This window comes from Pecten maximus, chromosome 1 (assembly GCF_902652985.1).
Source record: "Pecten maximus chromosome 1, xPecMax1.1, whole genome shotgun sequence".
NCBI lineage: Eukaryota > Metazoa > Mollusca > Bivalvia > Pectinida > Pectinidae > Pecten > Pecten maximus.
Genome location: NC_047015.1, coordinates 30,455,555 through 30,481,931, shown reverse-complemented (window position 1 = coordinate 30,481,931; position 26,377 = coordinate 30,455,555). Strand labels below are relative to the sequence as shown.

Genomic DNA, 26,377 nt, shown 5'->3' with positions numbered 1-26,377 from the left:
TAACTGCGGTCTATTTGATGGCAGAATTTTAATGAGTGACAGGGACTACCTTGTTGAGATGATTCATTAAATTATTCTGTCAAGCTTTAAATATTTCAAAATTACCACAGTTAAAGAGCCAGTATTGATCTCATGCACCAAGAAATGTTTGCAAAATATTTGTTTAATTAGATACTCATACTGTTAAATTCTTGTTGCAATCGCTTTCTATTGGATTTAACAATATATGGAAACTAATTACCTGGTAGTTTGTTTGAAAAATTTTGATCTATTTATTAAAACATAGTATGTCAAAACAGTCTTTAATTTTATATTTTATTTGGGACAAGATGTACCATAGATGGTAACATATGTTTAAAATTTCCCAGAGTTTAACAGAGAATTAACAGCATAAGTTATAATTACCCACTAATCCTTAAAACAGAACAAGTAAATTTGGACTGTCAAGAATTAAACTCAATATCTTTTATGAATAACTTGCACTATAATACTCTACATAACTTATCTCAACACAACTTCAATGTTAAGCTGGTAAAGCCAAGATTTGTGGTAGTCTTTTGTTAGATATCCCTACCCTATATAAAGTTGGGTTTTGAGACCAACCACTCTATACCCAATACCCTCTAAATTGATTATTTCTACAATACAAGTCCTGCTCAATTAATCATCGCTAAGATTCACATACACTTCATATTCCAAACTCAATTTTTCTCCTATTGACCCAAGGATTTTGATAACTTTTAACATAGTGGGTTGTAAAAGGTAAAAGGAATATTACTCATTCACATAATATTCACGATCAAAGTTTTTTTGCAAACCCAAGAATTTTGCACCATCTTGAGGTAGCGACTTGAAAAGTTATTTTCAGCAGAAAATCAATTTAGAAGCAATCTAAATTAATCAATGTCAATGTTTTGTTGGTGTTCAGAATTCGTCTTTGTGATATGTGTCAAGGGGTTGGCTTTAAAGATTACCTAAAAAGATCTATTTATTATAGAATATAGTTGAACTGTCATCAGATCAAATGTATCTGAAGACTGGTACACTTCCCAATCAGTACAATCCTATAGTATTGTATGTTTGTTAATGAATTGCCACCCACAAGTAAACTACTCCACGGTGCAAATCTTTGGATTTAAAATTTTGAGATCCTTATCAAAGTATTGAGATTAGTTCTTCAAGGTTATGACCTTTTTGAAGAAAAAAACAACTGAAGAACACTGAACTAATGAAGTGTGGGATTTGATTTCAGTGTATTTATGTTTCTACTTCTTCATGCTGAGATCCATCGTTAAAATACCCACATGATAAGTCTTTGTAAATGAGTGATTGCAGAGGCCCCGAGTACTGTGTTTACATTCTGACATGTGTATACTCCAATAATACTACAGATGTTTTGGAGACAACCTTTCAAGTATTTCATTCAATTCAATTCAATTCATTTTATTACTTTTGGCTTGACAGCCAATCAGTGGTGTACAAAACATATTACATAATATTACATATTGTACAGAATACAAAGGATAACATATGAAGATGAACATTAACATTATAATATACATATTACATAAGGTACATTATAATATTTACGATTAATCTATATATACATTTATCAATACATTTGCAACATAATTAAACACATATTACATCATTCTCTGTTTATTTGCGTGTATAATGAATTTACCTAATCTGTGTAGTTCCTTTATTTTATTTGAGTTCAGTAAATTTAAAACTTTAAAGACAGAAGGTTTGTACCAGTAATATTTTTTGATAAATTTCTTCCTTATCTCTGAATATTTAGGACATATAAGTAAAAAGTGAAATTCATCCTCAACCTCGTTTTGAGTACAGTTTATACAAAGTCTATTTTTCCTGTCAATATTTCTACTTCTACCAACTTCTATAGCAAGATTGTGTGCATTCTGTCTATATATATTCGAAATGAATGAATTCATCAAATTTCCCAAAATAATTGTGTAAGAGGATGGGGAAGGAGCAATTTTGTTATGGGGTGCATGCTGGATTAAATGTTTTATGGGTGGGAGAGAGAGAGGATAATTTAGTTAGGAGGTGGGGAGGGAAATATAGTTAGAGACAGGGAGGGAATATGTTAGGGGGTTAGTGTTAGGGAATAGTTTTTATGTGTTTAGATGAGAGGCTTTTGTTATTGACACCTGTGATTTACCTATAGAAGTAGTTAAATAGTGTGGTAGGTAAATAGAAACCATAACTCAGGGGCAGGTGTTTGAGTCATCAGAAACCATAGGGTTTGTTTATAAGTCAACTTGACCTGATATAGAAGCCATGCATCATCACCTGGGTTAAGATCAGGAATTCTGACAAGACTGCTATATTCATATGGTCTTTTTACCGAACAGTAAGTATACAAGCATGGCGACTTCACAAATATTTGATAATTTTTCCCATTCTAATGAAACAGGTGAACAAAGAAAGATGATGATATCTTTTGTGTGTGATAAGTTTTAATGTCTGTGTGTATATACCTATATTACAATCATTTATCACAAGTTTGAGGAGATGTGAAGGATTTCACCTGCTCACACACCTGTCCTTGCTATTTATAACATACTTTCTTCACCATACAGCGCTGGAGGAAACTTTATCATAATATAATGTCAACTGGTTTAAGACAAGCAGGGTATTAATTTCTAAGCAGAGTATGTTTGAATAAGCTAATTTAAAAAATGAGTGTTTAAAATGCTTCTCTACCACAACTATATATATTTGTCAGTATAATACAGTTCACCATATTTATCTCCAAATAAGCCCCTGCCGCGGTGGCCGAGTGGTTAAGGTGTCCCGACACTTTAACACTAGACCTCCACCTCTGGGTTGCGCGAGTTCGAAACCTACATGGGGCAGTTGCCAGGTACTGACTGTAGGTCGGTTTTTTTTTTTTCTGGGTACTCCGGCTTTCCTCCACCTCCAAAACCTGGCACGTCCTTAAATGACCCTGGCTGTAAATAGGACGTTAAACAAAATCAAACCAAAAGCCCCTGCCCACAAATATTTTCATTTTTGCAGAAATTTGACTTTGGAATACCACAACACTGTTACAGATTGAATATAAGAGAAACTTTGATGTAAAATATAAGCATATATCTTGGGAATGCTGGCAGGATTGCAGACAAATTAATCATAACACACTAACAATAACTTTCCAAAGAAGGCAGTTTAATGCCTTAATGTATATAATTAGCTTTCAATCTTGTACTTTTACAACGGGTATGGGGCTTATTTGAGGATAAATACGGTACAAAAACCTTCTTTTCAAAAAAAGAATTCAGACCTGACCATAAATATAAATAACTTGTTAAATAGCATATCAACCTTTGCGATAACCTCCATACCATAAACACCCCACAAAGAATGTGCTTTATACCAAGGGTTGTAAACAATTTGTGAATGAAAAAAGATTACTGTAAGGTTAACTATACCATCAATATTTGTAGGGTCAGTCCTGTGTATGTAGCAGGCTAAGACTTGCTTAGGAGTGGAGATCAATAAAAATAGCTCTATACAAAACCCAATCTGGGGCTTCTTCAGAGTATTAATTCTCATGTATAAAAGTATTGATGGCTACTTCAAAGTCTGTTTTAGTCATTAAAGCTCAAGGATGTACTTTTGTATCAGAATTTTGTATTAAAAAACTTCTGTAGGTTGATTTGAATTTATTTATTAGCAAGTTGTGATATTCTGCATGTGTCGAAGATAAAAAAAACATGTTTTGTAATTAAAAAGACAATGGTTAGAAAATTATTAATCAAACTTGTAAAAAGATATTCCTGTAAGCAATAATAACTGGCCAATATATGTAAATATTATGGTCCTGTTTGATTGTAATATATTAGTCAGCACCTATCATACAGACTAAACCTGGATCATGCACACTTATATTATTCATGGATAAAAAGTTCCACTTCAAAACTTGACAAGAGTATAATTTATGGAGTCATATTTGCTAACTCTCCCTTTATTCCTGTTTGAATTTGATTTAATCCTTCGTAATACTGTACTTCCTGTCCTCACAGACTGGTGTCAGGCTGTATCAAGACTCATTCAACAGTCGTGTACATGTGTCCTGTTTTCTTGACGGTTACCAAGTTACAACCAAATACATCTGGGGGAAAAAAACACAAAAAATGATAACATGGTTTTGGTATACCTTGATTTTATTATGTTATGCTGTCTTACCGTATATAGGAAGGAATTTATCAATGGACAGTGTGCATGCTTGATTTATGAGATCCAAATCGACTAGATCTATCATTTTATCCAATGATGTATATGTAATACACCATTTATATTTTGTGTATAGACAGGATGTCCACTACCAGCACAAATATATCTGATTATTATAATAGCAGAAGGATGTCTGTCAGAAAAAAATAACATGCTTCAAGGAGGAAATTGTATACACTAAACCTTCACAGTCTTTGTTTAGTCTGTGTATATATATCAAGGTGAATGTACATACATGTCATCTGTATGCTTTAGTGAAAGACTTCATCAGTCAACTTTGCAGGTGCAAACCTAGATTACCTGCTACATTTTTGTGCGCTCAATTTTTTTAGAACAAAACTTTCATCATAAAACATTGAATAATTACTGTGTTGGTTCTAATAGGTGCAGATAGTCTACATGTGTGTTGTGCAAGTTATTTGTCTGTTTATATATATTAACATATATATATTTAGAGATCTTAACAGGATTTAATTCTCTGTCTGGTATTGTAGATTCATAGCTGCATAAACCCAAATAGGTATATATGATAATTCTTTTTATTGCTATTATATACTTCTCTACTTTAGAATGCATGAAACCTAGCACACTTGTGCATTTGAGACATCTTTAAAAGTCTTTACCTAAAAAAATACTGAACAACTTAAGTATGCCTGCTGTAAAGTGGTAATGAATCGGTTATGGTCCTGACAACTGTGGTGCAACTGATCTAACAGTTTGGAATGCAGTCAAGGAAAGTTGTCCAGCTTTGGTTGCCATGATGAAAAAAGTTTGATAATCCCTAGTCATTGAGGGTATTGTCTCGAAACATGTGTGTTTGTCACAAAGTTGTTTCAAATCTTTTGTCTAATTAAAGTGGTATCTCGAGACTTGTTGCAAAACATAGATGTTCTATCTATCACACAGTAGAGTGTCTTCAAACAAAACTAAGCTAGTTCCTCACCGTCAGAAAAACTTGTGGTCTATCACAGATTGAATCTGTTACCCCTTTATTATCCTTCTTATGGAACGTGATGAATCTATATTACATGTATTGGAATATTTTTTTTATTTTTTTTTTTACACAAAGCAAACTTATCAAATCATATATATACATGTATATACTTTCCCTCTGTAAAATGTCATATAACACGTGTGATATGTAAAATTTTATGTACCCAGTAATGGGTGTTACTACCTACATCATGGTAGTTGTCATATTTTTCTAGTGAGCACCAAGAGCTCTAACAAGAACAAGAAATATTTCATAAAATAGTTATAATCTGATATTGATCGCATAATATCTATATGGTTGATAGTGGAATCTTGACACCATGTCCCTCCCCCTAATCCTATGGAAAATACTGTCAATAAATAATGTTACCCAAGGTTGTGTGGCAGATGGTTACTTTGCTAGAGAATAACAGTTTATATACCTGGTGTTCACGGTATATACCAAATTCCTGTGGAAATTGTTGTCTTAAATGCTAGTGTGGTATCAAAGTAAGAATGATTTTGCTTTCATATATTCGTTTATATCAAAAAGAATTTTATTTGAAATTTCTATATTTTTTTCATTATATGTGAAATTAAAGATTTGAATTTAACTGACATTAAGCTGTTTAGGCAATACTTATTGAGGGTCTTCAGGTGTTGATATCAAGGTCTGATCTTTTTATATAGTCAATCTAACGTCTGTCTATACTAACCTATCTAGGCCTATCTTGAGTGACAGCATGCACTCTGATAAGGATTATATTGGGCATTCAACAGATATATACAAAAAATGTACATTGATTTATGTACAGTGTATTGAATTGTATACATGTCTTGTCAAGAGTACACAATCCAAAAGATACACACATGGCTGTTGTAAGTTGGTCACATAAACTCTGTAATCAACCCTACTCTTGGTTTCGTTTTGCCTTGAAGTTTCATAGAAAGTAATTCACCTGAGTTAAATGTTAGCTGATCATGATGTTGCTCTAATGTAAAAGTGGTGTCATTTCTGTACCTGTACATATATGTGTATGTAATTTCACAGATTATATAATTTTTAGTTCGTCTTTTCGAAGAAGAGGGAGAGGTAATGGTGTCACCCAGACATTGGTTTTCTGATATTAACATTTTGGTGCAAGATTTTTCTGGGGGAAAAAACCTGCTTTTTGACAAATTTTGAACTTAGACTTTTTATGCTGAAAAAATGTTGCATTTTAAAAATAAATCATTAAAATTGGATTGGAATATCCCTGTCCTCTATGTCTACATGTGTCACAATCAATTGTGCCTTAATTTTACTGTTTTAGTTTGCGCTTTCATATTATTATGCCAGATTAATATAAGTAACACAATTCCGTCAAGTACACAATGTAAATCTTAAATTCATATATTTGACAAACATTTGTGAGACAAGCAATGCTGTTCTACAACAGCTCTTGTTAGAAGAACAATATACTGCTGGTATAATTTGCGCTCTGAAATACTTCAGTAAATCTATATTCAGATGTCCCTAAAATAGATCCACAACTTCAACCAAAGTACACCAACGTGATGACCAGTATAACCTTGTACATTATTTATATTATTTATAATCAGGACCTAGTTGAATGTGGTTTAGGTGTAAATGCATAAAATGTGAATTTTGTAAATACACTTCAGCATAGATATTCCATGAAACAGAATTGTTCGTATTCTCACTCCACATTAAATTTTCCCCAATGGTCACACAAAAATAAATAGAGCCCCAATAATATATTGAGAGGATCCTTATTTGACACTATCAAGGCAGCATGTTATTTACTAAGGTTCCTTGTAACCCAGACTTACAGCAGGGGATTATGGAGATTTGGAGAGCTGAAGTATGTAATCTTACACATACAGAATATTTAATATCAAGCTTAATGCATCAAAATCTCCTTCTAAGATACCGCACTAGTAAAGCTGGGTGTGAAATTTGACTTTACAGTTGGTAAACCTAGGTACCTGACTGTGTAATCTGTCGATGAACAATGGAGAGTGCCGTCCAGGTGGAATTTAAGGAATAATAGATTAAAATCTCCCATTATGTATTTCATTATCATGAAATTAGTTAAAGGTATTGTGGTGATTGTGGTGTAATTGGATTGTAATATAAAGCTGCCTTATCTCTATCCTTACCTGAAGTGAGGTGGCCAGGTAACATGACCCTCCACCTGATTTACTTCTAGATCCTAACTACTAATACCAGTAAAACATACTGGAATGTGCAGTAAAATGTTTAGGATAAAGTGTGTCAGTAGTATTGAAAGTAAAAATGAGATAAAATCTCTCTATTGATCTCCAGTACATGTAATTAAATTCTCCCTCGGTATTGAGGATGACTTAAAACGCTGTTCTGACATGTTTCATCCTTCAATGCTCGACACAATGATGTTCACCTTGATGAAATTCAATGATGTTCAAAGAAAGTAATCAAATTTTGTTCATTGGTGATATGAAAATATTGAAGTTCTGATTTACAAGATAAGACGATTAATGTATCACTCTTTAGTAGTGTGATGAGATGAGAAAAAAATACATATTTCAACGACAATTGATCGTGACCCGAAGTAGAACTTTGAAGGTCTTAGAAGGTTTTATACCTGGGTCGTTATGATATTGATACAACTATTATCATAAGTTACTGAATTTAAACCACACACATTTATTTGTCAGTTAGAAAGGTATGTCAATCCTATAATTATAAACATTGAACCACACATGATTTATAGAGGAATATTCGTGGTTCATTTAATAATTAGAGATTCTCCCAGCAGTATGCATGAAATTTAGATACAGAGTTCCTGTTACTTTCTATGTCGATACCCTATAATTAATGTTTGATAAATTATGGGTATCTGAACTCGGTGAGGATAAACTCTAAAATCAGTCATTGGACGATTATATACATTAAAAAACAAATTTAATACATGTTTTTAGATTTCATGGGCTGGTGAATTTGTTAAGAGTATATATTTCTGTTAAAAAATCTGTTCCCCTGAACACATGCTGAGTGTGATGAATGTACTAGTGAACTATTATAAGGCATTACAAAAATATATTTTGTCTTTTACCCATTCTCACAAAATATTACTGTATTCTTCCAAACAGGTACAGTTCCTTTTTGTAATAATTGTTGTACATGTACTAAGAGTTTTATTATGATTACTCAGGCATGAATCGGATCTTGAAATAGTTGATGACCCTGAGTTAAACATTAATTGAGGGAGACCCTGAGTTAAACATAACTGAGGGTGATTTAGCAAAGGAAATGTATCTGAAGGAAAATTAACTAGAAGATTATGATGCAGAATCACAAAAAAGTTACTGTTGTCCAATATTTAAGAGCATTTCTTTATGAAGAAACAAATCTCACTTCAGCATCGGCACCAGCCCCAGGTGAAAATTGTTCACTGCATGAATATACAGCATATGATATTGTGATTTTCACCTCGGGCTGAGAATGCACTTCCAGTAATCAAGGTCATAGATCCCCGTCTACGTTACCAGGTGTACATTTTATCTTTGTCATTACAGGAGACATTGGCAGTATCAAGATGCAGGTGATTCCACAGACCCAGTTTATACCTCTACCCGAGATCCTGTGTCTGGTAATCCTTGACCTCAACAGTAAACAGGTCGTGGCCACACTAGATGTCATCCACACCCGCCTCACACAGTGTTTCTGTGACCTCCAGTCGCCTGGCGTGCAAGTCCTCTATGATACCCTTGGCACTCTCATACGCCAACGAAAGGTCTTCCACAACGGTAAGTAATAGTGGGGTACTCTGTGATACCCTTGGCACTCTCATACGCCAACGAAAGGTCTTCCACAACGGTAAGTAATAGTGGGGTACTCTGTGATACCCTCGGCACTCTCATACGCCAACGAAAGGTCTTCCACAATGGTAAGTAATAGTGGGGTACTCTGTGATACCCTCAGCACTCTCATACGCCAACGAAAGGTCTTCCACAGTGGGATACGCAATAATGCCCTTGGTGATCTCATACGCCAACGAAAGGTCTTCCACAACAGTAGTAATAGTGGGGTACTCTATGATACCCTTGGTACTCTCTTATGCCTACGAAAGGTCTTCCACAGTGGGATATGCTATAATGCCCTTGGCGATCTCGTAGGCCAACGAAAGGTCTTCTACAGTGGTAAGTAACACTGGGATACTCTATAATACCTTTGGCACTCTCATACACCAACGAAAGGTCTTCTACAACTGTAGAACATATCTGGGTAGAAAGCAGTTGAATCACAGAACTGAATGGATTTTTTTTTCCAGAAAAATTCACAATAACCTAGCAAATAACAATAAAAAAAATCAATTCTTTATGAATTTAGAATACATGAAAAAGTCAATTAAGTATAGGGCGGACATATTGAGTTGGCAATTGCCATATCAATCTTTTGAACAAGATTAAAGGATATCATATTAACAGGACTCATGTAGAAATCAATTGATCATGCAATTCCAATTCATAAGATAATAATAAAAAAAATTCTCCAATTAATTTTCCTTTGTTCATGTATTTGAATCCTATCGTCATCAGATGTTAGGCTATAAATTGCCCTTCATCTGTGGTCAATTGTATTTTATCCGTCCATAAATAATCCATGTTTTTGTAAGTTTATTTCCCTAAAGGAAAGCTTTTTTTCTTCGAAATTCAAACAGCCATATTGGACTTTGACAGTTGAAGATTGTTCAGTAGTACTAGAAAGGTACATGTATTTCTAAAACTTCATATGCAGGTTCCTCTCATGCCCTAGTTGTGCATAATAAAACATAAAAAACATAAGACTTGACAACCAGTAAACCATATGGTGGACAGACAGCCATCTTGGATTTTGACAGCTGATGTTTGTTTAGAAGTAGTAGAAAGATATTTCCCCAACCTCATATCTAAGTTACTCTTGGTCCACAAGTAAGACTTAACCGATAAACAGCCATCTTGTATTTTGACATCCAAAGTTTGTCACTATTTATCAGACCGTAGTAGATGGATCTTTAATGTAGAATCCTCTTGATTCATTGATATATGCTTGTTGTGGTTTTACTGGACTGATCAGAAGAACAAAGTGGGGTCTTAGTTTGTTAATAAAGTGGAAAATTAAGCAGCAAGATGATAAAGGAAAAAGTTTTACATAGGACCAATAAAGCTCATACAGAGATGTGCACCACTTGATCTCTTATACTTAGCCTTATGTTGCCGGTTCCCTAGGGAATTAGGGTTTGATTAGTTGTACTAGGAATGGTTTATGGTTATACAGAGGGGTACAGGTAAGGCTGGAGGTGGGAGAGGGGGCCGCTTTGTTTGGGAGGAAATTAAATGTGTAATGTAACAGGAGAAGGCAGTATATTTGACAGGTTTAAATGGCTTTCACACTCAGCTACACAGAAATACAGACAGGTATAAAAGCAGAGACATTAGGTTTCAAAGTAGGGTACACGAATAATGATGTCATAATGAAAACTAACTCAGATCAGAATTGTGAAAAGTCCAATAAAGATTAGGATCAGATAAACAAAATGTTGGTGTTTAATTCCCTATTAATTTCATGATGGATTCATTGAGGATGTCTCTGTATTGTTACCCACCAGAGATACTGAAGTGTTTAGGGTCTGTTTTTGTCTGTTTGGGGCTCGGGTAGCAGGGTTTTGTCTAGGAGGCTTTTGTCTGGTCCCTCTACACTTGCTGGTCAATTTGTAGTATTGATTGTGCACCTAACATCCATTGACAGAGATAATCTGGCATATCCCCTTTGTGTTATAAACCCTGTCGGTTTACAGATTTGTCAAGAATTCAAGAGATTCGATTTCATTCTGGCATTTCCTGTACAATTCATCAAGGTCTTAAAAGACATTGATGCTTTCTAAATGACTATTTCTTTCCTAAGTTTGGCATTGTTTACTTTTCTGATATAATTGCTCGATTTGTATATTTTTGGTATTATACTAACATACAAAATGGATAAAAGACACATCATTGTGTTATTTTAGATTTCAACCAATTTTTCAGTTTTAAACTATTCAGGTAACCTCATACAATGACGAAAAGTATAGATGTCTTTGATTTATTTTGTTTTTGGCTAGCTGGTTGTGATTTAAAAAAAAACGGGTTTGTTGTATTGAGTATGTGAGGTCCCAGTCAGAGAGATAGTTGTGAATATGGAGTATGTGTGGCCCCAGTCAAAGAGATGGTTGTGAGTATGGAGTTTGTGAGTCCCCAGTCTGATAGATAGTTGTGAGTATGGAGTATGTGAGGCCCCAGTCAGAGAGATGGTTGTGAGTATGGAGTTTATAGGGCCCCTGTATTCAGAGATCTATATGGTTGTGACATATGCTCTCTGTGGTGTACTTCTATTATGATATACTGGTCAGTATAGCCATATGTACCAGCTTTGTCTGGATAGGTGTAATGATGATGTACTGGTCAGTATAGCCATATGTACCAGCTTTGTCTGGATTGGTGTAATGATGATGTTAATGGACTGAGATTTACCACCTTGGACCTAATTTAGGCCCATCCATCACAGCTCCAGACAACTGGACACTTATTGACCATTTGCTCTTCTTGTAATGGTCAGTTTTGGCCACACTGGTATAGCAGATAGGCCTACAGAGTGTTTTTGTGATAGGTGTCAGGACCAGGGGCCTTTTATTGAATGGCAGATAGCAGGAACAGATATTCTTTGTTGAGTTGTCAGACACCTTTAGTAACCAAATAAACTAGTAGCCTGGTGATACTACATTGAAGTGTGGAACATGGAAGTGTAAATATTTGGGGATGGTGATGACATCTCTGTTATATTTATAGGATTCTCAGATCTGCTAATGACTTAGTAGTGAAAAAGACTGATGCAATCTTATAGTGTATTATTGTGAAACTTCTAATGATTACAGTTTGGTATTATTTGATTAAGGTTGTTGTGAAACTTATTAACTACATATATATTTGATTGGCTGGTAAGTGGGATGTCATTTAAGAATAAGGATGTGGATTAATCATTTGTATTACTATTGTTTTCTTTGTCCATATTTTTGTTACCTTTTCTTACTGTTGTTGAATGTATCTAGAGGTCTACTACAAGGACACAAAAAATAAAATGTATCTACTAGTCCAAGTGTAACGTTTTTGCAGCTATTTCTTGCCTTTCAAACCTACTCTATATTTGTGATTAGTTTCCTCCAGTTTGTGTCTCCCTGATTCAAGGACAGCTTAGGCAAGTCAAGGACTGTTGTCTTAACTGTCTTTGTACTAAGTTGGATGAGTTTGCATGTTGCAAAAAGAAAAAAGAAAAAGAAAATGAAAACTAAAATGAAGGAGAAAACGTAGCCACACATCCATATATTACAATAATGGTTCTGTGCACAATTGCAAGCTGTGATCGATAAGGAAAGGTTTGGTTTCTCTTTCCACACTGTTCTATGTGTAACAGCTGCTGTAGGACCCGTTGTTCAGTATGGTAATACAATGTTAAGACTGGATGTGGGCTTGGCCTGTTGTCAGATCCATTTGGTAATGCATGTTGTGTCAATTTGTAATGTATTTCCATACTTAATTAATAATTCAACATTTTTGAGTGAATTTGAAACACAGATTTATATTAATTGGTACCTGGGTATTGTCATTAGTAATCGGAAAGAAAGTCATGTTGCTTGGAACTTTTTTTTTCACATTATCTCTACAAAACAAAATGCATAGCAGTATGTTGAAGAAATGAAAGCATTATGGAGAAAACAATATGATGATCTTTCTGATATTATACAAATTTAATTGTTCTGAGAAGGAATAGAGTGCAGTGTGCATTGTTGGTTTGAAATTGTATAATTATATTTTTTGTTACACACTTGAATGTATGTCTAAGACACAAATGTTGAAATCTTGGAAAACAAAACATCTGTACAGGTAGTAGATACTTGGCGTTGGGTTGGAATCTGTACGGGTAGGGAGCTCCGTGAGATACCTGGTTTTGGGATGGAAACTAAATCATGTGAACATCTGTATCTAATTATGTCAGGATGAAAGAAGTCAGAAATCTGATTATCAGAACCTGAGAAACAATTTGTTCAGTTCCATCTGTCATTGCTGATCAACATGTCCCAAAGGAAAATACTTTTATTGTCCAGAACAATTTGGTGGTCACCTCCGGTATACTATCTATATATAGTGTAACACAGGATTGGTGGTCACTGTCAGTATACTATCTATACTGTAACACAGGATTGGCGGTCACTGTCAGTATACTATCTATACTGTAACACAGGATTGGTGGTCCCTGTCAGTATACTATCTATACTGTAACACAGGATTGGGGGTCACTGTCAGTATACTATCTATACTGTAACACAGGATTGGTGGTCACTGTCAGTATACTATCTATATGTAACACAGGATTGGTGGTCACTGTCAGTATACTATCTATACTGTAACACAGGATTGGGGGTCACTGTCAGTATACTATCTATATATACTGTAACACAGGATTGGTGGTCACTGTCAATATACTATCTATACTGTAACACAGGATTGGTGGTCACTGTCAGTATACTATCTATACTGTAACACAGGATTGGTGGTCACTGTCAGTATACTATCTATATTGTAACACAGGATTGGTGGTCACTGTCAGTATACTATCTATACTGTAACACAGGATTGGGGGTCACTGTCAGTATACTATCTATACTGTAACACAGGATTGGTGGTCACTGTCAGTATACTATCTATACTGTAACACAGGATTGGGGGTCACTGTCAGTATACTATCTATACTGCTTCTCTGTAACACAGGATTGGTGGTCACTGTCAGTATACTATCTATACTGTTACACAGGATTGGGGGTCACTGTCAGTATACTATCTATACTGCTTCTCTGTCACACAGGATTTAATTGTCTGTTAACAGTTTGACATAGGAAGGGTAATATTGAGGACAATAAGAAGTCTGGTATAATACAAGTGTCTATAATTGGCAGACAAAATTTTACAATATGGGGGTTGTAAATGAGTCATCTAATGGCAGGATAGGTCCTGGTTGCAGTTGACATGTTTAGTCAATGGCTGGTTGTCAAATATCAAACTGTGATATATTCCATATCATTTGAACTTGGGTTACAGTTAAATGAAGCTAACACTATGTTTGGCATTAGTTGTGAATTTGATGTATGGTCAGTCTATCAAAGTTCAGGTCCTCACTGCCAAGGGTCATTAAAAGTCAATTTCATTTGCATGAAAACACAATGATGAGGCATTTAATTCTGCTTGTACTCAATCCATTACTGGGGAAATGTATTTTATATAGGTTTTCAAAGGAAGTAGCTTTCAATAGAAGCTTCAGCTATTGAATGGCTTTGATAGTTGATGGTTTGTAAAGCATAAATTACACATCTTGCAGCTGAGATTAAGGACCTTTGTTGACGCAATATGTAGGACATGTACTTTTCCATAAACCTTTTACCTCATGGATTTTATAGATTTTCTTACAAAAGATGTTTTGGTAGATATATTCATTTACATATTGTTCTCATTTTACAAATTTTACATATTGATGCTGGGATTACAAAGGGCTATTTTAGACTGCCCACCAGACCCAAAGGTCAATTCTAATACTAGATTATCTCCCCCTAGTTTGAAACATAGGATCAGACATGTCCTAGGGACCAAAATCATATACACACTTGATGTTAATATATAGAAAATCAAAATTGATATTGAGGAATCGATAGTGACATAGTTACACAAATGGTAAAGTAGAATAGAATTTGGTTTAAAATCAAGCTCATTGAATCATTAATTATTAAATCACTGTACATCAAAATGTTCTGCCATGATTACTGGTCTAGGTGAGCATACACAGGCCCTATGATCCTCTTACATTTAGCCCTTTAGCCCCTAATGGCCTGACACCTAACATCTGATGTTGGGGCCAGAGGTAATACAGTCATTGACATTGATGTTTAATAAAACCTTTTGTTTTAGTTTTGGTACAGATTGTTGATCAAACCCATTTACTGTAAAGGTGTCCCACATAATAAAAAGTTCACTCTTTGGCCTCATATATAGACGGTTGTTAAATCACTAGCCTAACACCAGTATCTGTGTTATATGTAAATTGTCCTGTTTTTATGTGCACATAAATGAAGTCGGAAATGGCTAAAGGCCATAGATATCGACACTGGTTCAGTATCCATGGATTTAGACAACAATTCAGTGAGATTTAGTAGCCACAATAGTCCAGGGTAGATTTACAGTGGACGAAATGATTGGGCTAGATTAAGTGAAGCAGTCATTGTAGGGACCATACTTATCATTTAGTGTCCATGGTTTACACCGGTGAGCCGTTAAAGGACGGGTCATATAGTACAGGAAACAATTCAGTTGCGTCTCCTATTGGAAAGTACAATTTAGATTGTCGCATTTCTACAAAAATGACCATAGCTGTTGATAGGGTGTCAACAATGTAGAATCATATCTTCAAAACATTTTGACAATTACTGAATCTGGCCATACAATGAAATATTCTGAATGATGATATAAAGTTAGATTATATACAGTACATGAATCGAGGTCTAGAGTTAGCATGGTACATGAACCGAAGTCTAAAGTTAGCAGGATTAGAACTGCAAATTAATGACTTTTCATGATCATGATGTAGTAGAAATTTCATTTCTAATTGCTGAAAGGTGGATATACAGTTTAATTTTGTATATGTTATATATCTCTTGCATCACACTTTCTAGTTAAAAATAAAAAGATTTCTTGGCTACCCATGGCTTTTACTCTCAAACCGTATATGTACCAAGTCCTCATTTGGTTTCTTTGAGGAATAGAAGTGCTGTTTACTTGTGGCAGTTGGAACACTGTATAAAATCTGAATCTATCATAATTAGATTGGGAATCGGGCAGTTCCTCTTAGCGATTCTTAATAGACCTGTTACGCTGGTTATTATTGATTATAGATAGAACACGGTAAATAGGTAAGTGTTTGACTTGCACTCCACAATACCAATATAACCCTGCGAGCAATAAAGGGTTTTCGTTATTCACTGGCCAAGTACTTCATCTGCACCTTAAAATTCACAATTTTTGTGTGCGTTTTTTTTTTTTTTTTTTTGAGTGTGGACATTTTCAGTTCTTCTCTGATTTTCCGAAATGTGAATGTTATGAAAATTGTCTTATTGATGAAAATTATGCAAGTGTTGTTAATATTGTGTTTTAATAAAGAAATTTATTCACTAACAGTAACACCTAATAGAACAGAGCCCATAATTATATCTCTCAGTGTCCTGTTGGAAATTGATGTAGTTGCTAATTATAATGAGATGGTCTTCGGGAAACTGAACTTCATGGATATATCTCTACCTTATATATCACATATAGACACTGAAGGAAAAACAAACAAGCCCACACACAATGTTTGACTTGACATGTATATATTACAAGTAAGACTATGTATTATCATTAGTAAAGCATTATATTGTCTGCTGATGGTAAACAAGATCTGTTTGATATGTGTGCACATTCTTCGCAGTCAAAGACACTTGTTCAGAAATGTATGTTAGAAGTGTGCAAATATCTCATCTGCCAGTGTGCAGCCATACAATTAGGGACATAATTTTAACAGTAAACAGCCAGTGTGCAGCCATAAGCCAGTGAGCAGCCATTCAATTAAGGACGTAACTTAATAAACAGCCAGTGTGCAGCCATACAATTAAGGACATCACTGAGTAAACAGCCAGTGTGCAGCCATACAATTAAGGACATCACCGAGTAAACAGCCAGTGTGCAGTCATTCAATTAAGGACATCACTGAGTAAACAGCCAGTGTGCAGCCATACAATTAAGGACATCACTGAGTAAACAGCCAGTGTGCAGCCATACAATTAAGGACATCACCGAGTAAACAGCCAGTGTGCAGTCATTCAATTAAGGACGTAACTTAGTAAACAGCCAGTGTGCAGCCAATACAATTAAGGACATCACTGAGTAAACAGCCAGTGTGCAGCCATACAATTAAGGACATAACTTAGTAAACAGCCAGTGTGCAGCCATTCAATTAAGGACATAACTTAGTAAACAGCCAGTGTGCAGCCATACAATTACTGAGTAAACAGCCAGTGTGCAGCCATACAATTAAGGACATAACTTAGTAAACAGCCAGTGTGCAGCCATTCAATTGAGGACGTAACTTAGTAAACAGCCAGTGTGCAGCCATACAATTAAGGACATCACTGAGTAAACAGCCAGTGTGCAGCCATACAATTACTGAGTAAACAGTCAGTGTACATGTGCAGTCATACAATTAAGGACATCACTGAGTAAACAGCCAGTGTGCAGCCATACAATTTATGTATTTGTATGTCAATTAAAAAATGCCAAGAAAACCTTGGTCATGTCAATGTAGACATAATAACCTTTAATAGAATTAAGGAATATTGAGTATATTTTGATGAATGAGTTTCACATGGTAACAAATCGCATTACTTCACAAAATTGTCCCTTTTAAGCATTCAGATTTTCTGTGAAGGCTGAATGGGAAACATTTCATGGGATTATGGTTTCAGTGTAGCTTCTAAAAAATAAAAAAAAATTAGAAAAAATTGATGTAATAATTGTTTGGATGGTAGATTGTATCTAACAAGGAAGCCTGCAATCCAGTTACTGAAATCAACCTTTAATCAGGATGCTACCCTTGTACTTCAGTGCTGTAATGATGTACATCACTATGACCAGGGCAGACATGTACCCCAGGGCTGGCTGGCCTTATCTGTAATAAACTCTGGGTGATTACTGTCTGTTATGTGGCTTTTACCACCATATAAATGGTCTAAACGGCAGTCCCTCACCATTATAGGGCAAGAAACAGCTCCTGGCTACGACAAACACCAAAGCTAAAAATTGATAATAAGTCCAGGTTAATTTCATTTTATTATTTGATAACTGTCTAGGTTTGATGTAGTGTGTCAATACATATAACCAAACAATTGTTTTATATGGCAATAATTGTTTACAATGTCTTTGATATTGGTGAAATACGTTATTGCCTTATATGGAGACGGCTTTATTTGTATACACTTTTGCAATCCAGAATTATACTACAATAACTGTTAACAAACAGCATATACAAATGTAGTATATAATTTTATGGATTTTAATTCAAATGTTGCTTAAATTTTCAGGAAGTGGAACAGCCAAATGCTGGTATGAGATTTAAAACCAATTCTAATGTTTCTGATGTTTTTAGATTCAGTTTGTATTTATGATTGAAATTTAATTAAAGGTCATTTGAATTTTCAGTTAACAAAATGTATTAGATAATCTTCAAATTCTCAATAGAATACACATGCTCAAATTATATCAAGTAGTACCTGTTATTACAAATTATATCAAGTAGTGGCCTGTATTATTACAAATCATATCCTGGTAGATGTTCACAATGTGATCATTTTCATGGAAAATAAACACTTCATCTTGAAAACAATTTACATTGAGATACATCATGATAATTGGGGGGGATATCTTTAAGGCGAAATGGTCTTTATGAGGTTTTAAAATATGAGGCTATATGTAGACTTTCATGTAAGATTAAAAAAATAGACTGTTGATAAGTTATCTTGTTTGTACAATAATCACAGGATACTTAAAAACCTGTACGGGCCTATATCCATGTCTTAATATACATGTTACTACATACATGTTCAGTGGGCTGTAAGCAATTTAGTTCGGGAACATTACAGTTGATAAGCTTTATGATAAAAGGTTTTTCTTCCTGATGAATAAGTCATGAATATATACCTGACGTTGTTTTGTCAGCCACTTTTAAGTATCTGGTATTTGTAATGCTGTGCCGTAAACACCACATCCAGAAGACAGAAATTGAAAGCCTCCCAATGTTGAACAGATAGGGATGCATTTTATTTTAAGAATATTTTTTTTTGTATACCATATATTACGTTGGTTATTCTAACACAGATTTTTAAAACATACCTCATGTTAATTAATGTGGATCTTTTCGTATTAGTAAATGTACCTGTAAACGTTTCATAGTTGTTGACAGACAATGTATTTGTTTTGAAAATAAATAAAGGATTGTATACTTAAAAACCTGTACGGGCCTATATCTATGTCTTAATATACATGTTACTACATACATATTCAGTGGGCTGTAAGCAATTTAGTTCGGGAATACATATTCCCGATTTGTTTTATTACAGGGTAACCAACAACTAAATACAAAAACAAATTTAAGTTTTCAGGTTAGGTAATTCCAGATAATTTCAATACAAGGGCGAACAAAATCTGCTGAAAGGAGGTAATGGCAAAACAAGATGTTATTACATTAGAATTTATAAACTATTCATATATATAAATGTACTTGAGACTGTTCTGAAATATACAGCAAATTTCATGTAAAACACATGTAGGTTTGATTGTATTTCAACACTTAGAATCAGATATTGAATTAGCTTTAGTCTATAGAAGCACACCTTCCACTGCTAATAATTATTCATTAACAATATTTTAACGAAATACAGCACAATCATACAACTTCTTACTGATTCACAGAAACGATTTAATGCGACTTTTAATTGCATCATTAACCAGTGAATATTGCAACTTTGAAGTGATTCAGATATTGTGTGTCAACAAATTATTAAATGATCAAAGTGACTATAGTCCTAAGCTTCACAAGGATAACAAGAATATGCAAGTCAACTCTTGGAATATCATAGACGATGTCGATGATCAGTAATGAGTACCGATACTCATCACTGTAAATGTCACACACATAAATTACCTGACAGCACAGCTATACAGGTGTTCAGCTGCCCTACTGTACCAGCAAGTGTGGGAACTAGTATTTTAAAGCTTTGACAATTTATCAAAACATTTGATTTGTATTCGTTTTGAAAGCACCTATCATTGCTTAATTTTTTTGTTAAATGTTGGTTAGAATAAACACAAGTTAACATTTTCAAATTTGATTCTTATAAGAATTTAAACAAGATTGAAATTATTGAACCGATATCTTGGAAGCAGCCTAAGTAACAAACACCTGTATACATCAAACACTGACAAACAGACAATTATACACAGACATTACCTGAGTGTATGATGGTGATCAAAGCTCCTTCTGGTGCCTATGTACAGGTGGACTTCCCAGAGCTACAGGCATGTTAGGCAAACCTCATCCCCCTCAGATAAGGTACATGTATATCATAATGTATAAACTTCACAGGTTAGACAAAAATGATGAAATCCTATCCTCATTTAAATGAATTCCCAACTGCAAGCTTAATATGCCTTATGGATCCTACGGATATGATTCTGGGCCTTTCCCGCACTGTTGATTAGAACAATTTATCAGACATATTCAATTTCAAGTGAAAATAGTATTTTAACTATTTTTTGACAAAAGTGGTCAGGGACAAAGACCAGGGGAGCAATGGGCTATGGCTATACTCCAGCATTAGCAGCATTAGCATCCGTAGACAGCTAGGTTAAAGTTTTTATAAAACAATGTTGTGTCAATACTAATAGGGATACAGCTTAGGTATTTGACATGTGTTTTCATTGTGAAAAGATCTTTCGATTGGTACTACATTTGCAGACCTACTGTCCTTGACCGTGACCTTTGACCTTCTATTAAAAGATTTGTTCCAAACTTCAACCCACTCGGCAAGTTATGTTGTTTTCTGACAACTCTTGTTGTTGGATTTCTTATGCACAGTTTTGATTTCCAATCATTTGACTGAATGCAAATGGAATGTTTTAATATCTTGAATAAGCAATTGTATATACCAATCGATTGCAGACAAGGTTTTTAAAGGTGCAGGATGAAAACTGGCCCTCACTCAATATCTGGGAAATATCAATAATTTCCCACACTGTCGTGATATCTTTAGAACTCTGGTACCATTTAAAGATTATCATGTTGTACGTCATAGCTAGTGCTGAAATCAGGTAATTTACCTGTACTTCTGTAATAACCTGACCCAAAATTTGAATATCACTATCAGAAGTCCTGGTTTAGACTGTAGTAACTTTATTTCGTAATATTTGACCCTGTGCTCCATAAAAGCAATACTCAGATGGTTTATTGAAGCAGTTTTCTTGATGTTCTTTTAATCCAATCATATACTCTGTATTTTTTAGGGAGTGGCTACTTTGTGGTGACCCCAGACACGTACCGCCTGCCAACAGATGATCCCCAGCAGTCGTATCCAGTCAGCTGGATGCATTATAATCCAATGTACATCCCTGTTCCGACTAACCAACAAAAGACCTTACTGACACGCTCCATATCCTGTCAAGTCAGCCTGGTAAATCAACCCCAAACCGTTCCCCAGGCTCCACCCACACAGACTCCACCTTCTCAAGTCATACCCGCCACGCCAACAGAGGTGTCCAAACCACGGGAGGAGATATACACAGACGGGACAGACATACTACAGTCTATAGCCAATGAAAAACCTCGTCTCAGCCGTAGTTCTAGTGCAAGACACACAAAAGAAAGAGCCAGTAAGGATGAGCGAGACAACACCAAGTCAGTCAGCAGATGTTCCTCTATGAGAGGAGAGCGGGGATGTCGAGGTGGAGAAAACCGTGACCTTAACCTTGCCAATAGTAACCTGAACAAAGTAAAGGACAAAGGTAAGTTATATCAGAACAGTTTTTAATGTTTAATCTGCAGGTAATATGTTAAATGAAAAAAAACAACTTAGAAACAGTATCAAAGTCTAAAATTTGAAGCTTTGGCATAAAAGTCAACTTTAGAAAAATGTTTAGTAATTGGGGAAATGATACATGTTCTTTGAAAATAAACAATTTTGCTTTAAATACTCATGGTGTTATCAGTAAAGGGGCAGTCTGATTGGTCAGTTATGCTAATTATAAAAGGCCATGAGAACAGTACTTATTGTACTCTGTCCGATCTCCAGGTAACACATTGTTACAGTAGAACAAGTGGAATGAGAGATTTGATTTCATTTTGACTGGTTAACTAACAATGTCTTTTGTTATGTTGAATTTGTGTATTGTTAATTTGGATGCTGTACTGGCTTTCACGATTCTTATTGAAAGGAAGCTTAGTACTGTGCACGTGCTCAAGTTTGATTCTTTCATGAGACTGCTATGATCTGTTTGACTGATGGATTTCGGATGGTGTATCTACTTTGTTTATTTAAACAATGGGAACACTACAGAAGATGGTAAATTGAAAGTTTGGATGTGCGGCAATCAGACATGTGGCATTCCACTGTGGATATGTGTCAATCAGACGTGGCATTCCACTGTAACTTTATTCTAAATTGTAGAGTCTTTTGATTTCATGGTTGCATTTCTGTTTTTCAGGAGAGAAGAAATCTTTACTGTCAAAGTTGTTTGGTCGTAAAAAGAAAAAGAAGCCAGAGAAACAACAGAAACAACTGGAAGAAAGGAAAGTTGAACCTCCAGCAGCAATAACGGTCAGCAGTGGAGAGTATGCCACGTTTTCAGCACAGTTCCCTCCCCCTGAGTGGCAGTGGTACCAGGAACAGATAGAGAAACAAGAAAGAACAAATTCCTGGCTCTATCAGCAGAAACATCCTGGTCATGAAGGCCCCAACTCCAAACAGGATGGATCAAGTTCCTCAGATTATGTATCTCCTCAACAGTTGTTTCCAAGGCAGCACGTGTACGAAGCTGCAAGGCGACAGAAAATGATGAATCCGTCAAAGCTAAGTCCTTTTGCTGAGCATGATGAGGAACACTACTGTCAGATAGATCCAAGGTTTGAGGAAAGTTTACGAAATCTCCGAGCATCCACACTGCCACCTGAAGGCTATTATGATGGAAATTGTATGAACAAGAAAAGTGAATTTAATCCTGGATGCCAAAAACATTCTTCCAAGGCTGCTACATTGCCAGTACAGATACCCCAGAACACAGAGGAGAATCATCACATACATAGGAGACACTCGGAGAGTCATGGTCACCGACGACGACATGAGGTCGGTAACCAGGCCAGAGTTCGTCGTCACTCGGGAGAAAGGAAGCAGTTGTTGGTACAGGCAGATCAGTGCTATAGTAACAGTCAGGAAAGCGGGGAGACAGTTCCCCCAAATCAGCCGTCATTTCCTTATCATACTCAGCATAAACATATAGACCATGGTATCAGTGACCCCCTTTACAGTTCTACCCCTCGTGGACTTCAGAAGGACCCAGGAGATACTGTTCACAACAACACTGTTGATGAGCTGTTCAATGAAAAATTACAGGAACGATCACACCGAGGCAAAAAATCTAGTAAATCTAGTCGACACAGACATCGTCATAGTATTGCTGATCACAGTAGTTATCCTAAAAATGACATTAGTTATGAATACCATGGAAAACTGCCCAAGAAAAGCTCTATTAAGGCCTTATCTAGGGACAGTGGTGTAAACTGTATAGGCTTAGGTCAACGTCAAAGTAAGGTCAAAGGTCACAACAAAGACAGATGCTCAACACCCATAGAATTAATCTCAAAACGAAGTCACTCTGAAGGAAGGAAGCAGTCCAGTAATCCAAAACAAAATAATATTGATGTTGGACACACTGACAAAAAACACAGCAATATCAATAATGAAGTGGTTTGTGTAGCCGAGATTAACAGTTGTGTGCCACCCGAGGCAAGGGAGATGACTCCAACAGCAGAGGTTACTCCCCCTGATGAATATGTGCCATATAGTGTACAGGAGGAGGATGAGGGTATGGATGGGGATGTGGACAGCTTTATCGAGGAAAGTGAACAGAGTTACGACACCGTGATAGACTCGCGCACAAGAAATAGCAAACGTATCTCAGACTTGTGTGATCAAGCAAGAAATATAAACCTAGGTGATAGTGGCTTCAGCTCACCAGGAAACCACGACAGTTTAAAACAAAACAATTACAGAATTACAGAGTCTGTAAAATGTGAGGAGGTCTCCTATCAGAGTTCATCATCTGGGGGGAAAAACCCCAAACTATCACACATGCTGCAGGATTCCGTGAAGCGTCCTTGTAAAGATCACTCCCTTTACGAGAGATCTGACCTAATAGTGCTAAATAATATGAAGGATGTTCACAGAGACCAGAACCTGCTTTCTAATCATGTGATGAACCAGATGCCACTTTACCAATCCAACCACACATCACTGGCGACGGAGGCCATACGACTAGCGGATAAGTCACCAGTGCCCTTTAACTTCCAGTTTGACGGGGACTACCAAGTAGTTGGGGTGGTATAGGATGTTTTAACCAGTTGTGTGTGTTTGTGTGTGTTTGTGTGTAGTTATTATGTAATTGTTTTATATCAGGACATGTGCATGGTAGACTTTATCACACAGTAACATAGTGACTATCCTCACTTGTTATTCTGGTTAAAATATTGGATATTACCCAGTGACAGACATAAAATTTAACTGTTTTGGATTGGATGAATGGATTTTTTTTTTAAATCAATGAAATTTATACATTTAGGATTATATTTGGCAGGAATATCCACTGACATGAAACATCATTAATATTTCTGTACAAATAAATAGATACCAGTGTACCCTGGGCAATACCCTGTTGATAGAGATCATGCAGAGTTATTTCCCCTGGTTGTCACAGGGGTTGCCTCCCCTGGGCCCTTCTGTAGTAATGATAATAAGAATGATCGAAAGGAATTCTCAGAATAATAGTAATTTTTGTGAATTTTGTATGGTAGTGAATGCCAGCAGGATACTTTTTTTTTTTTTTTTTTACATCAATGTATCATATTTGTACATAGTAATTTATTTGATTCTGGACACCAAAGTCTCTATCTAGTGCAATGGATTGGGGTATGGTGCTGGGCACAATTTACAGCCTTGCAATAGTTATCCCCCTTCCTTCCAATGAAATAATTTTGTGCCTTTAAGTAATGGAATCAGGAATAATAGTATACATTTTAATAAGTCCTTTTATAGAAATATTCATTTTCATGCACATACCACAGGTACTGGCCTCGTCTCTCAATACACCAACTATTTATTGGGTATAATGGGCTGAGGCGATTGCCTGTGCACATTCTTGATATCTTGTTAAATTTATCCACATCAAATGGCAGCAACATTACGCATTTTCTAGATTATTCTATCCATTTCCTCATCAGTATGATAAAAGGTACAATTCAGTGGATAGGATGCCTTGTATAAATGGTTCATAACATCAGTAAGTTGCATCAATTTGTGATGGCTGAGACTTCACAGACCAAGAACAGTATTTTATATATTTAATGTTACAATGTACTTACAATACCCAGATGTGCAATGTCAGTAGTAGTAGAGGAATACATTTATATTTAAGCTAGTGGGATATGTCCTCCGTGGAGTATAACGGCAGATCATTTCTCACCACTAACAATTATTAACTTATTAAGGACTCAAATTTTAAATAGATATTTTTTTTATCATTAATGAATGTTTGAAAATGTACCTGGTTGTTCATACCAATTGAGCACTTAGCAGTTGGTTTTTCTAGTGTTCATCCAATAATTGAAGCTTGTGAAATATTTCTTCCTTTATTTCAAGGTTGAAAGATTTTGTCATCCTAAAAAGATTCTTTCTTTAAATTTAATGCAAGATTGTTGATATAAGAGATGTCTTGATTTCATAAAGAAAAACAACATTCCAATGTCAATATTATGTTGTACTTCATCACGAGGTGGTGATGAAGGTTTTATACATTTTTTACAGTATATAGAAATTAAACAAAAATAATTGAAAATAAATGTGTATGTTGTTATTGTACGTGGAGATATTTAAGAGCTGTTGTTGAACCATAAACTCAGACAGACTGTCACATGTAAAATATTGCCAATTACTCTTCCTAGAAATTTTGATAAACTATTACTAGTTACTTCTTTACAGGGAATTGCATGCTGAAAACTTTTACCATGAATTGAATTACTGGTATTTTGATTTTTTTTTTGCCAAAAATTATATATTTTTATGTCCCAGCATTTTATAAAAACTGTTAAAAAAACAAAAAAAAAACAACAAGCTCGGTATAACCAGTTCTGTTGATAGGATGGCGGACCTATTCCCTTCAACAGAAAGTTTGCAGATGAACAGAAGTA

At 35.3% G+C, this 26,377-nt stretch overlaps 1 protein-coding gene across 1 annotated transcript in view; it reads left to right on the top strand.

Moving 5' to 3' along the window:
- LOC117329873 overlaps positions 1 to 26,023 on the top strand; it is a 30,118-nt gene extending 4,095 nt beyond the window's left edge. Inside the window, exons 2-4 of the mRNA XM_033888071.1 lie at positions 8,797 to 9,027; positions 21,427 to 21,924; positions 22,624 to 26,023. Coding sequence (XP_033743962.1) covers positions 8,797 to 9,027; positions 21,427 to 21,924; positions 22,624 to 24,521 — 2,627 coding nt within the window. The 3' untranslated portion in view covers positions 24,522 to 26,023. The remainder of the gene's footprint in view (positions 1 to 8,796; positions 9,028 to 21,426; positions 21,925 to 22,623) is intronic.
- The last annotated feature ends 354 nt before the right edge of the window (positions 26,024 to 26,377 follow it).